Source organism: Hippoglossus hippoglossus, chromosome 9, assembly GCF_009819705.1.
Source record: "Hippoglossus hippoglossus isolate fHipHip1 chromosome 9, fHipHip1.pri, whole genome shotgun sequence".
NCBI lineage: Eukaryota > Metazoa > Chordata > Actinopteri > Pleuronectiformes > Pleuronectidae > Hippoglossus > Hippoglossus hippoglossus.
Genome location: NC_047159.1, coordinates 3,339,939 through 3,353,683, shown reverse-complemented (window position 1 = coordinate 3,353,683; position 13,745 = coordinate 3,339,939). Strand labels below are relative to the sequence as shown.

Below are 13,745 nucleotides of genomic sequence, written 5' to 3'. Positions count from 1 at the left end.
GAGCCTTGTCTCGGTCTCTTTCCCTCCCAGATGCTTCTCACAAATCTGTGGGCTCTCGACGTTCTCCCCTCGCGTTGGGAGAGAACAGCTCTTTTGTTCCCGCTCATAATGTTTCCATTGATCACGAGCAGGCCGGAGCACACAGGACCTCTCTATGTTCATAAATGTCAGATGCAAACACACCTGCGAAGAAAGAAAAAAAAAAAAGCAGAGGTCAGCGCCGTCGATCACATTAAGTGGGCTTCAGCTTTCACAAAGGGAGGCTGTTGTCTAACGGAACATAAAATACATGTCGGATGGAGACTTTGTCTTGTTCCTCTGTCAAAGTTCAGGGAACATGTGCCTTCTTAAACCAACACCATGTAGATTTCTATACCTTTTTAAAATAACAGCTTTAAAATCATCATGAGACACAAACTTATAATGGGAAGAATTGCATCTCTGTCATTAACCCAGTGCTGCTGGAACATTTATAGTGAAGCTCAGGCCTGCTTTTGCTTAAAAGCTGGAGAGATGGTGACCTGGTTTATTACCTGAAGGACATTTCCAGATTAATTATGATACAGTAAAGATGTAAATGCCTTTCACCTGTAGGGGGGGGGCAATTCTTATATCGCCTTAAGTCTGTGTTCCGTTAGCAGGTTGTGTTTTTATTCCAGGTTCACGTTGTCATTATGTTTGGCAGGAAATTACATTTATTCGTTGGCTTGTGCCATTTGTTCAGTTAATAGTGTTTTGTGTTTGGGTCATTTTCTTTTTGAAAAGACTAGTTATTTAAATTTAGTTTTAAATTTGCCTGTTTTTTAAGTCCAGACCCTTAAATAATTTATCATTTGAGAAAGTATGAAAATAATCACGAGCTGCAGCCCTTTGATATAAAGAGATTCCTCCCCCGGCTGCTTGCACGTTTTACATCTGACTCTTATCACTAACTGTGTGTATCGTGTGAGTAAATGTGTCCTATGTGTGTTTTGTCTCAGTTTGCAGGTTGCATGGTAATCTGGACTTGATGCATGGCAGTTGCATGACCGCAGTAGGTCTTGTTGTGGGACTGAGAGCGCGCGGCTGCAGCCATGGCTCAAACCATGCACGTGAATGGCAATGGCCCAGGTAACAAACCCCTCTATGTTGCTTTATGGAATGTTTTTTTACTGTGGTTTTGTGTTGTGTGTGTGGTTGTGTATTTGCTGTAGCATGTATTTTAAGTCCTGTTCTCTTTCTATGTCAGTTTGTATTTTATAGTTGCCTTGTTTCCCGTGTCAATCACCATGACTGTATTCTAACCAGTGGGATTGATGTGTGTTGGGGAAAGTTGGACCAACGTGATGAATGTTTGGTTTCCCTGTGGTTCACTGTCAGTAAATGCATCCCCACATGTCAAGTGATCCCTGGCTGCCTCATGAGCGAGATGTGCTCATCCGGGCTAAATAAAACGGAGCAGGACGGGGGTACAATGGGTCTAAATGTGGAGTGTGAGGTGTCCACTTTCAGGTTTATGTCAGACATGTATATTTAGCTGCTCGGCCGCTGCATAATATCGGTTTCTGTCTTGGCAACACAGAGAAGTGAAAGCTCTTCATTCTTGCATCAAATTTGAGAAAAAGGAAGATTTATTTTTACTGTTAGTGGAAGTCATTCTCTAAGTTTACATCAGTGGTCACAAATGGCATCTGGAGGTTTTTCCGGCGCTTGTCTTTCACGTATGAAGAACGCAGCAGGATATTGTCCGGGTCCGACACGTTCACAACAGTCCGGCGAGGGGTGGAGCCTGGGTAGAGCAGGCAGGAAGCAGGACGTGGTGTATAATTTATGCGTTTTTTTACAGCCAATCAAGATCGGTGTCGGCCCTTATCGTCAAAAGCTGTCAGATCTAGTTGTCTTTCTGTTTGTCCACATGTTTGTTAGCGTCTTCTACGCGTTTGGTACCTGCTGAGATGTTGGTTTCTTAAAGAACACTCGATATGATGCACAAGTTCAGATAAAGTCAGTCGTGAATCATATTATCCTCATGACTCTCACACATACGTGCAGGAATGTTAAACATTAGCTTATGGTGGACAAAAACAACCGCTCTCGCGCTCCTCAAACCAGGCTGAGCGTTCACATGGCGCACACGTAGAGAAGCCGACCTCGCCGCAGTGTGAAGTGAACGCTGTCAGCCGAGGCGCAGTGCTGAGCACACACCTGCAGGCGGCTCACATTCCTGAGCAGACTAACAGGAGAGAGTGATGCTCCTTACTTCCAAATCCCTCCAGGAATGCACAGCATGCAGGACCCGCAGGACACTCGCTGCACCGACCTCAGCGTCTGTCTGCACGCCGGCATGCATCCGACTCTGACACGACACCTTTTTAGTGTCCGGGGGGGGATGGGAGAATGTGCAGATTCACTTCAAAGAAACAAAGCAGAGAGTTTTTATTATCAGATTTTTACTGAACGTGAAGAAAAACACAAATCAGAGGAATGCTGCGCTAACTGTGCTAACCTCCCCCCCCCCCCCCCCTCAAACTGTAAAAATAGCTTCCCTGCAGTGTTGGCAGTTTACACGCCAAAGTGTTCACCTGCTGCACAGAAAGAATTTCACCAATATGGAGGAACTGTAGTGTCGGGGATGCTGTGGGGCAGAACTGAAAAAATGTGGCGATATTATCTCTAAACAAATAAGTTGTTGTTCAGGTCATCGAGATGATGCAGTCGTTCATTTATCTGAATCTGTGATGTTGGGATTCGAAGCCGAAACACTCCCAGTTGTAAGGAGTAGTATAGAATGCACGTAGTTTTCTGTTCAGCCTGTGAAATACCAGTTTAATGTAGAGGATATGACTCGGGAGCAGCTTTGTCAAGTCTGAGGGAAATAACACAACTTTAAAACTCTTCTATTCCTCCAGCCAGTGACCGGGGGCTTAATGTTTCCAGGTTCTGTCCCAGTCTTGTGAACACGAAACCTCAAGAACACCCTGAGGTAGATTTATTCAAATTCGGTGGAGACGTTCACTTGTACTCACAGATGAACTGATTTAGATGTAGGACAACATCTGTAATATGAGGTGTTGAATAATGTGGTTGAGTTGCATTATGGGAAGTGTAGGATCCAGTGTTGTTGTAACCTGACCCACTATATGCACTGAACGTCACTCGGAGCAGACCAGTCTCACAGGTCGACTCCCAGCAGCTCGTTCACACCCACTGGAGCGGGTTTTGTTTCTGCAGCGAAGACAAACCTCAGCTGCCGTTTAAAAATCCCCTGTGGTACTGTTCAGCCACTTTCCTGTGGTGTTCGTGAAAACCTTGTAGTACTTGCATAAACACACCCAGTGTGTTCCAATGGAGGCATAAACTCAACGGGGTAATTGTGTGTTTTATTCACTGCTCTGGACTCGTTCTGTCCTCACGCAACAGAGGTTGATGAATTAAAGTGGTTCTGGTTTGTTTGAGCGTGACTGCGCCTCGTTGTTCGGTGATCGGCTCATTGTCTGGAGCTGAACTGTGCCTCTGCAGCCGGGGGGACCGAACACTACACGACGCTGTGCACATCTGCACAAACTGACACCGCGAAGGACGAGTTCAAGGCCAATTTAGATCCACCGTCACTTATGGTGGGCTTGTGTTGGTTCACAGCGTCAAGTTCTGAGTGTGTTGAGCCCCTTTTTCTAGAGCTTTCATCTACCACTGGCAGCTGCAGTCTATTTCATATTGTTAGAATTATAAGCCTTTGTTGACGTGCTCTTGTTTTCTCTAAAGGAACATCGACGCTCATCGGTGGTTTTTCATTTAACCTCATGTTTGTAGAAAACCTTCCAATCAGTCACTTATCAGGTTTCTTCAGCTGTGACAGATCACGGTATTTGAAACAAACACATTTTTTTGTAAAACCCAAATAGTTTGTTAGATTCCATTAAATGAAACACATTTTTTTGATTTACTAGCCTTTGACCCCCGAGTCTTTTTCGTCACCCTCCATGAGAAAAGGACCAAACTGGGCAAAGTTGGTCAAACTGCGTCTCTGTTTGCAGAAGCAGCCCAAACATTTCCCTCCAGTCTGCATCGTCATGTGCAAAGTCAAGTTGTTGAATTTGGCAGCGGCGACTGGCACGGTCATGTGACTTTCTAGAAGCAGTGAGCAGCTCTGCTCCGTGTGTCCAGCCTCTGTTTGCCTGGAAAAGGGCAGGAATGTGCAGCTTTAATGTTCTTATTGTGTTGTGTTTGGTTTCCTGTTATTTTTTTTATACGAGCGGATGTGTCTCGCTGTTGCTCGTGTTGAGCTGCCGCACTTTGAGGGCATTGAACCAAACCCTGGCTCAACTTTTCTCGTGAGTAATTAGGTGCCTACAGCTCACAGGCCGGGGCCAGGAAATACCAAGCAGGCCGAACGAGAGAAGGGCCTTTTGTGTGCATGTGTGTACGTGTGTTTTCAGGTATTCACAGTCCCCTCCACCCAGGCACTTGCATCATGCTTCGCTGTCACTCAGTGTAAAGCACGGATTGAGTGTTTCACTCTTGTTGTTCTGCTCTGCAGCTTGGATGTGTGAGATCGGGACGACTGGGGAAACGTCTCCGTGCCGTGAGTTCGTGGCTTCGGAAGAGAAATGTGTTAACGTGCTTCACTGAGACGTTTAGTTTCTCACTGGTTTTGTCAAAAATAAAGACAAATCTTTAAAACCTAGTTCAGTGGCTCTGGTGCTGCAAAACCGGATTGAAAAAGTTAACATAAAATGAGTCTCATCTCATGCAGATAAAAGACGTAAAAGCTTTTTACACTGGTACTTTATAAACTACATGTTTTGTGGTTTAGAGAAGCCGATAACGTGGATAAATTGTGTGGTGAGTGTTTCAGGAATGAAGTTTTACCTGTGATGAGACGTGTTTATAGTTAAGTGATTTTCTGAAAAACATACAAAATGACTGGATCGGTGCGTTAAACCAAGAGATTTCTGTCCTCTGGTCTAAAGTCAAACAACTGGCGGACGACTTCCCAGCCGTAGCCTCGTTTCTTCTGTGTCTGAGGGGCTGTGGATGTTAAAAGGCTTTTGTCAGCTCTAAATTTAAACTTTTACAGAGCCAGAGCAAAACAAGCCCAAGTGTGTATTTCTGCTCACAGGTTTAACACCAAGACCCAAACTGTCAGGCAGAACAATATTTTAAAAGCAAACACAACGTTTTAAACACTTTTGCAGTTTAGAGTTTATGCAGAATTTGCTGTTGGACTTAATTCATAGTTAATGTTGGTTAATTAGACTGAAGGATCTTAATATCTCAGTTGGGAGAGTGAGAGCAGGGCTTAGGAAGCTGTGTGTCGAGCCCTCAGTGCTATTTTTAAGATGTTGACTTGGCTCTTACATCGTGTTTACAACCGTAATTAAAACTCCCCTGGTTAAGTTCCTTTCCTTTTGCTCCTGATGACCCAAAATTTAGTTTTTAAATAACTCTTTGTTTTGTGCTACGTTGGCTAACGAATCAAAACATTTTTAATAGAAAGAATGAATTTGTGTCGACAGTAAGTACATTTCTGATAAAACTAAGCTGAAGAGTAATTTCAGTTGATGAATAAGAATCAGCTGACCTCAAACTCTACCTTCTTTACTCGTGGATTTTTAGTTTCTGGAGCAGAATATTTTAAGATTCAAATTGTTTCAGCATTTTCAGAATAAGACCAAATAAAAGAAGAAGAAGAAGAAGCGAGCGAGGGTCCAACAAGTAAAAACAGCTCAGGGAGTTGAGAGAATAATGTTGACGTTAAAGACATGAACTCAGCTTATTGAGTCGGTCGTTGCATTTTGCTTCAGGATGTGCAGAATGTAAAAATAATTGTACTGTAAATTAAATATAACTTCACTTGGAAGAATAATCCGGCTGCTGCATCTGAGACTTTATAAAAGAAATTTTAAAAAGCTGGTAGTTTTTCTCCTGGGGCGAGTAAAGACGGAAGTTTAATCAGAGTTCAGGTCCTTTTTTTTTTTCTTTCTTTAATTTCTTAAATACCAGCAGGGTTCAAACTGGTGGAATTTAATTTAACTTGCTTGGGAAAGTTTCAGGACATCGCTTCATCTTGATCTTCATCAAAAATGCCTTCGTCTGTCAGTTGTGCAAACAGTCCAACGTTAGGCCGGACGTGTTGTGGAGGAAGAAGACATCTTCAAAAATATCACAGCGGAAACGCATCCACTCGTTAAGTGTTCTCCTGTAAAAAGACAGAGAGAAAAGCCTGTGGGTTCTGGCCGTGTCAGGGTTGTGTAACAGCTGTAGATAACGGCAGCAGCAGTGTCACCGTCCCCCCCCCCCCCCGGCCCGGGAGCGTGACCCCTTCAGTGGTCCCGTGATCATGAGGTCATCCCTCAGCTGTCGAGGGTCCCTGTGGTACCAGGGGTCCGCCTGTCACTCCTCTGTGAGAGTGACACGGCCGGGCAGCGACGATAACTCGTGCCGGGGGGGCGGGGGTTGGGGGGGGGAGTCCTCTAAACCAGACGGCACAACACGGTGACTGTGTCGTCTCTCAGAGATTTATTTATACCAGGGGAAACGGGATGTGCAGAGAAAGCACAGTCAGAGCTTTGTCTGGAAGGTTCACTTACTTCTGACTAAATACAATGAAAAAGAGTTTTACACATAAACTAGTATGAAAACACTGTAGTATATGCAAATAACCATTATGTTCTACTGATTATTTAATATTTTTTCTTCTTTAAATCGTCAATAAATAATGAAAATGCCATTTATGATTCCCCCCGAGCCCAAGATATGTTTTAGATGACTTCATGCTCGATAAAGCAAAACAGCAAATCCTCACATTTGAGAATGTTTGACACAGGACTTCAGTAATATTCTATTATAGAAATACAGGTTGATTCATATACTGTTCATCATTTTAGCTTTTTTTTATCAAACAAGATAGAAAACTTAACTAAATATTGTTTTAGACTTTTGGTTGGTTTGGTCAACTACGTACCATAAATGGCATTTTCACTATTTTCTAACAATTCAGCTCTAATACAGTGACACTGCACAGTGCTTATTAAACTGAGGGTTTTAATAACTAGCTTTGAAACAGTAAGTTGAACAAAAGAGGACTTTCACTTCATTCACAAGACAAATGTCAAGGATTTGTAGGTTTAAGCAACTTAAAGTGTGATTTCTTTGTTTCTAATTTACAGTAAATTTACTATAAATTGAATTTCGGGGGATTTTGAACTAGAGATGTTTGGATACAGCAACTTTTGATACTGCTGAAAGTTCCAGTATAATCCGATACGACGTCTTTAAAGTTTATTAGTTTATATATAAAACTGCAATTTTCTTTTCCTGGGAAATCTCTTCATCTTTGGTCGTGTAGCGTTAGACAGAGCTCGCTGAAATGTCAATATTTGTGAAGTGAGAAGTGCCGTGAGTAAAATGGCGACGTGCGCCGTGTGCAAGACTTCTGCTTTGTTTTATTTAAAGAGGAAATGTATGTTTTTGTATTCCTAGATTTTTTTTGTGTTCTGAATCTGTATCAGGAGGGAAAATGAAATCGGAAATTTTCTATCTTTAACCACTGGTTGGAGGAATGTGACAAATGTGGAAGAAGTTTAAAGACGTCACTTTGAGCTACAGAAAAATATCACTGCCAATTCCCTTGTATTCTGATAGCTGATGTATTAAGGCCTTAATATCTACAGTAGCAGTGAAAGCCAGAAGTGACTTAAACATTATTCGACTTGGTGTATACTGCAAGTGTAAACCAGAGTATAAAAGTTTGACGTGCACAGAAGCAGACGTGTTTGTCTTAAGGAACAGGCTGTTATTGTAATGAGTTCACGTCCCCCTCCCCTGAATAACAGGACTTTTTATTTGGGTTGGGAAGCGCCCAGGCTCACAGCCTCACAGGATTGGAGGACGCAGCTGTCCAATAGAGCGCCAGGGCAGTGCTGTGCTTAGTTTACACCAATAGTGGGATTTTTTTTTTCTCCCCCCCACCCCCCCTAACGGAGACAGGATTGAGAAAGAGAGCACAGAGTGAGGAGAAACGGCTCAAACGACCTGATCTCAGTGCAGCATATCCTGCCCCGTATAGCAGCCTGCAGAGAGGAGGAGGGAGGGAGGAGGAGAAAGTAAAAAATGGAGCGAGCGCTGTCGGTCTGAGGTGAGTGCAGCTCTCACAACAAGGTGCTGAGGGTTTTAGCAGCAGGAGTTAGTCCTTTAATCTCCTCCTCTGGTCGATCTGAATGCAGAGGAGAAGTTGCCGGAGCTGCGTGGACCCGAGAGGAGGAGCGGGGCTGTTTATTTCCAGCCTGTGTTTGCGTTAGTCGGTGAGAGTTCCAGGCATACCAAGAACAAGACGCTGTATTTAGCCAACACAGGGCAACTGTAGTGGCGTGTCCTGATCCCTGCTCTCTGACGGGGCATTTTCAACTGGTCGTGTGGAGTTTGGACTGTTGTTTAACTGGTTTTTATTGATCTGTACAAGTGTAGAAACTCTTAAACTCACTTTAGTTTGCTTTTTTTTTTTTATCTCTGTCTCCAGACTGTTGTCACAAAACCTGGTGGTTTATGGTTCATGTTTGTCTGTGGATTGTCAAATGCTTACATGAGGAATGGATTTTGGACTATCTGATTTCCTTGCTCACTTTCAGCCCTTTGGCTCATCTCTTATCCAGCATTTGTCAACAATAGATTGTTTATCTGTAACAGGCTTCGCACTGAAACACATTCTGCTTTCCACAATCCTCACCAGGCTTAAATACCACATTTGTTTTTCATTTTGAAGATGCTTCCTTTCTAGCTTTGTTTGCGTCACACAGTCTCGGATCTTACATAGTTTTGGGCTGACCTAAACTATCCCTTCCCTGAAATGATTACCACTCACACTTTTCCAGCCGAGATGTCAGAAATATCAGACATGTTTGAACTTGCGTGGTCAAATTACAGTGATTGTCAGCGGCTGAGGAAACACTATGTGACACTCTTCACTCTGCTTCAGGGACAAATACAATTCAAGTGTTTCTTCACCAGTAACATTTTTTGGTCTTTACAAAAAAACACTAGAATTAGAACTTCCCACTAAAATGTTCTTGTGGTTTTGATTTCAGAAAGGGGACAAAGATGCCAAAGCACAGAAGACGAGAAGGACTCCGTGGCGCCCTACTATGTTGAAACGCCTTACGGTTTTCAGTTAGACCTGGACTTCCTCAAGTATGTCGATGACATTGAGAGGGGCAACACCATCAAGAAGCTGAGTATCCAGCGGAAGCCCAAAGTGGCCAAACCCTTGGCAGTGCCTCGGGGCAGCACTGGCAGGGGCAGCACTCGGGCTGAATGGACCTCCACAGACTCCTTGTCCTCCTCCAACAGCGACGACAAGCAGTCCCCAGTCTTTTTCACCTCCAGGCCCCAGGTCGCTGCACCGCTGACCCCCACCCAACCCAGGGCAACATTTGAAGTCCCCGTGCAACAATCCCTCTCGGTCTTCGCTGAGCAGAAACAGCTCTTGCCCCCTCCCTCGCCCAGGTTTGTCCCTCGTCACAACCCCCAAGTGGAGAAGACCCTCATGGAGACGCGTCGTCGGCTCGAACAGGAGCGTCTCCTCATGCAGCCGCACAACGAGCCCCCGATGCCCCGTCGCCGTCTTGCCAGCTTCGGTGGCATGGGTTCCAGCAGCTCGCTGTCCTCTTACTCGGGCTCTGTGGCAGCAAGCCAGATCTCTCCCAGCACCCTCCAGCCTCTCCCCATCAACGGCCACTTCCCCAGTGGAGAGTTTAACCCCTACTACCCAACATCCATGGGCAGCTCCATCCGCCACAGCCCAATGAGCTCTGGCATGGCCACGCCTGTAACTAACGTCAGCCCATTACACCTTCACCAAATCCGGGAGCAGATGGTGGTGGCCCTCAAGAGGTTGAAAGAGTTGGAGGAGCAGGTGAAAACCATTCCTATCTTACAGGTAAAGATTGCTGTTCTTCAGGAGGAAAAAAGACAATCGGCTGCTCAATCAAAAAATCCAGTTCCTGGAGGTTTTCGTAAGCGTTCCTACAGTGTAGGCTGTGTTGACCAAATGGAGAACCCGGGCCCCATTCAGAAAGAACCTGAGCTGCACATCATGGAGCCTGAGGCCCAGGAACAGAACACTCAGCGGCTGGAGGAGTTCAGGAGTCTGGCTGCAGAGGTCCAAGCTCTGGAGAAGACGACCCAGGACAGTAACATCAATGAACTTCGGCCTCAAAGACTCACGTTAAACCAAGCCCACCAAAAGTCTGTTGGCGTAGTTACTGATGAAAACATGAACAACCTTCCTGTCAGTCAGAGGAAGATGACAAGTGAACACTGTGTCCGGGATGCAGGAGTCGTGACGGAGCGGCTGGAAGTTCGCAGCACTGCAGTAGGCGTGACTGAAGCCATGCTGGGCATGACTAGTGAAGCTGAGAAAGAGATTGAGCTCCAGCAGCAGACGATCGAAGCGTTGAAGGAGAAGATCTATCGCCTGGAGGTAACGCTGAAAGAAACTACGCACCAGATGGAAATGGGGAAACTAAAACTGGAGCTTCAAGCAGCTGGTGGCTCAAACAAGAAAAAGGCAGACAAAGGTATGATGGCCAAGCCGGAGATGTACAACGCCTGCGTCGAGGCCAAAGTCCAGACGCGCAGCCAGGGGGTGGGTGACCATGTGGAGTTCAGCCATGTTAGCACAGCTAAAACTATACAAAGTCACACTGTAGGAGTCTCCTGTGAACCCAGTGTCACCAGTATCGCCACAGGCCCAGAGATCCCTATGGACCGGTGGGTGGTGCATGAGCGGGTGGAGGTGTCTGACCAGTGTGTAGGGAGGCGGGTGGAGACATGCCACCAGCAGGTCGGCACAGAGCTGAATGTGTGCGAGGTGGGAGTTAACACCGAGGAGTCCGTGGACAGCTTGGCCCTCTGCAAACCCATGACGGAGCTGAGCAAAGAGTGCAGGTCAGTCGGCTGTGGAGATTGTTCAGTGGACGTGATCGTTGGTCCCATCAAGACGCTGGTGACGCAAGGAACTGACCCCGATGTTGTGATTAAAGTGGACTGTGGAGTCACGGCTGCTCCGGAGTCATCGACTCAACAGACCAACACTGAGACACAGATGGCAAACAAATCCACCAACACAAAAACAGCCGTCCTCTCAGACTCATTCACTGACATGGGGTTCGTCACTTGTGATAAACACACCAACACAGCTGTGACAGAAACGAGGACGGTCGCCGCTGGAGAAGGACTCGTCAAAGACGTCCACGCTACAGCAAAGACACGTTCGATTGCTGTTGGAACCACCACAGATGTGGAGTCACTCGTTGGCAAATCAAGCTCACCTCAAACCAAAGAGTGTGGGGTGGGACCAGTGAACATCCACGAGAACTTCTTGGTTGGCTTAAAAACCAGAAACATCGCATGCGGCCCCTCCCAGGCAGCTGAATGTGTCACCAGCAGCAGCAGCAAGGAGACAATGGCGCCTGCACCACTGCAAGCTGAGGCCCAGGGGGGTGTCGGACTGGACCATTACATAGAGAGGGTGCAGAAGCTGCTGCAGGAGCAACAAATGCTGCTGGCGGAGAACTACACTGAGCTGGCAGACGCCTTCGGTCAGCCCCAGTCCCAGTCCCAGTTCGGATCCATCAACAGTCAGCTGGTCAGCACGCTGTCGTCCATCAACTCTGTCATGAAGTCCGGAAGTGCTGAGGACATCCTGACGCTGCAGTCCGACTCCGTGGGGTCAGATACAGGTGAGAGGTTCAATCACGTCCAGCAGTGAGAACGCTGCTGGTTCCACGTGCTCACTGCAGAGGTGCTTTCAAAAATCAAAGGGTTCATGTGGTAACTGGCTCAGTCGTGTCAAGAGATCAAAGCAAACATGCAGATAACCTACAGTGCACACACACACACACAAACACACACACACACACACACACACACACACACACACACACACACACACACACACACACACACACACACACACACACACACACACACACACACACACACACACACACACACACACACACACACACACACACACACACACACACACAAACACACATACATGCAAAAACAATGTTAGTTATGGTCGTCACACAACTACCTAATATTTTAGGGGCATTGAAGAGATGGTGCTGTTTGATTTCTTTTTATAAATCAGATTGAAATAGTTCATTTCATCACATTTCTACTTTCATTAGATCTTTTTCCGGTAAACACTGAACTTAGATGCTGAGTCACAAGAAGGATTCTTCTGTTTTAGTCATCACAAATGTTTTTTAGTGTCTTTTGGGCCGGAGTGATTTTTCTCCTGGGAAAAATACCTGAGTCACTCTCTCACCAGTCTGGTAATCACCTCCTTTTATAGAGAAACAGCTGTTAAACAGAAAACCCCAGAAGTGAGACAAATGGAAAAAGGCGAATCAGACCAGTTTCTACAGAGATGGACGGAGAAGCCACTCAAATATTCATGACATTTTCAAAAATGGTAATAATAACCCAAAGGATTAGGAAATCAGTTTATTTATATTAACGTGGGTAATAAAAAGGTAATAAAAGACATTAAACACACTAAGATGTTACGATGGTTGAACAGAAAGACTTCTACTGATATTTTAAAGATAAATTCATCAGCTTTCTTTCTTATTTTCTCCATGAAAGAGGTTATGTTGTTGTTTAGTTGCAGGATTACACAACAACTACTGGAACCTCCGTGGAAGGACGTGGTGCGAGTCAGGGAGGAATCCAGTAAAATGTTTTTTCACTTTCTTTAACAGTCTGAGAGGCAGTTTTGTTTCAGTCTTTCCTGGATTTCCCAGATAATAATTCATGGATCTTGATTTTTTTTTTAAATCAGGCATATTCAGGGGACTGATATGAGTCTGAAATTTGGTGCAGATCAACAAATAATCTTATATATTTTATGTATAAAGTATTTTTTATGTAGTGCTTTGTTTTGAGAGATACTGGGACATTGTAATTTTCCTAGATTACTCTGTGAAGTACTTTTTCCAATGAAATAATAGCTTTTCGTAACATGTATAAACGTATTTATTCTCCTAAAAAAAAAAAAAAAAAACTTCAAAATATATTTTATGGTCATGCAATGTAAAATAAATCCTTTGCATGTTTGCGGAGCCGTTCCGATGCAGCTGAGGACTGAACAGCAGCAAAGTTTCGGGGGTAGAGTTTTTCGGGGGTGTTGTGGTTCGAGTGTTCACACTCAGTCTAAATAGAACCCTGATTGGATCGGACAGGCCACAGTTATCTCTGACTCAAAAATGCGTCGGGGGGCTTTGGACCTGAACCAACAATGAGCTCATTTCTTTTCAGGAGCCAATAACGTCGCACAAATCGGCCACTTGTTGGTTTTGCGGACCGCCCTGCCTCCACTAACACCTCTGTGTCAATGCTGATTCATGGCTCCTGAGTTACATAACATGCATTCATGCTGGCTGGCACACGAATGCAGGCCGATTGTCCACGTTGTGTGCGAGTCTGTTTTTGCGGTCAGCTGCCGGCCTCTTTTGGCTTCTGGGGCCATTAACCAGACCCAGTTCATTCTCAAGTAACCAGTAATTCAGCAATCACAGCACTGGGCTTGTTTAACAAAGTGGGAGCGACTCTATAGAAGTGTGTGTTAAGATGCTGATGGTAGTGGATACCAGTTCAAACAGTCGAATCAAATTTGTATTTAGTTATTTATCTATAGAGTGAGAAGAAAACTAAAACACTCATGAGGAAAATCAATGTCTAATATAACTGGAGAGGTC

The 13,745-nt window shown here is 45.0% G+C and overlaps 1 protein-coding gene across 8 annotated transcripts in view; it reads left to right on the top strand.

The window, feature by feature from the left end:
- kank1a (KN motif and ankyrin repeat domains 1a) overlaps positions 1-13,745 on the top strand; it is a 48,620-nt gene that overhangs the window by 26,905 nt on the left and 7,970 nt on the right. For 6 of the 8 annotated variants that reach the window (XM_034596191.1, XM_034596197.1, XM_034596196.1 and 3 more), the window contains exons 2-3: positions 981-1,110; positions 9,063-11,717. In XM_034596191.1, coding sequence (XP_034452082.1) covers positions 1,074-1,110; positions 9,063-11,717 — 2,692 coding nt within the window. In that variant the 5' untranslated portion in view covers positions 981-1,073. Of the gene's footprint in view, positions 1-980; positions 1,111-7,954; positions 8,117-9,062; positions 11,718-13,745 lie in introns of those variants that run through there. The other 2 variants (XM_034596198.1, XM_034596194.1) reach the window with 2 other exon arrangements.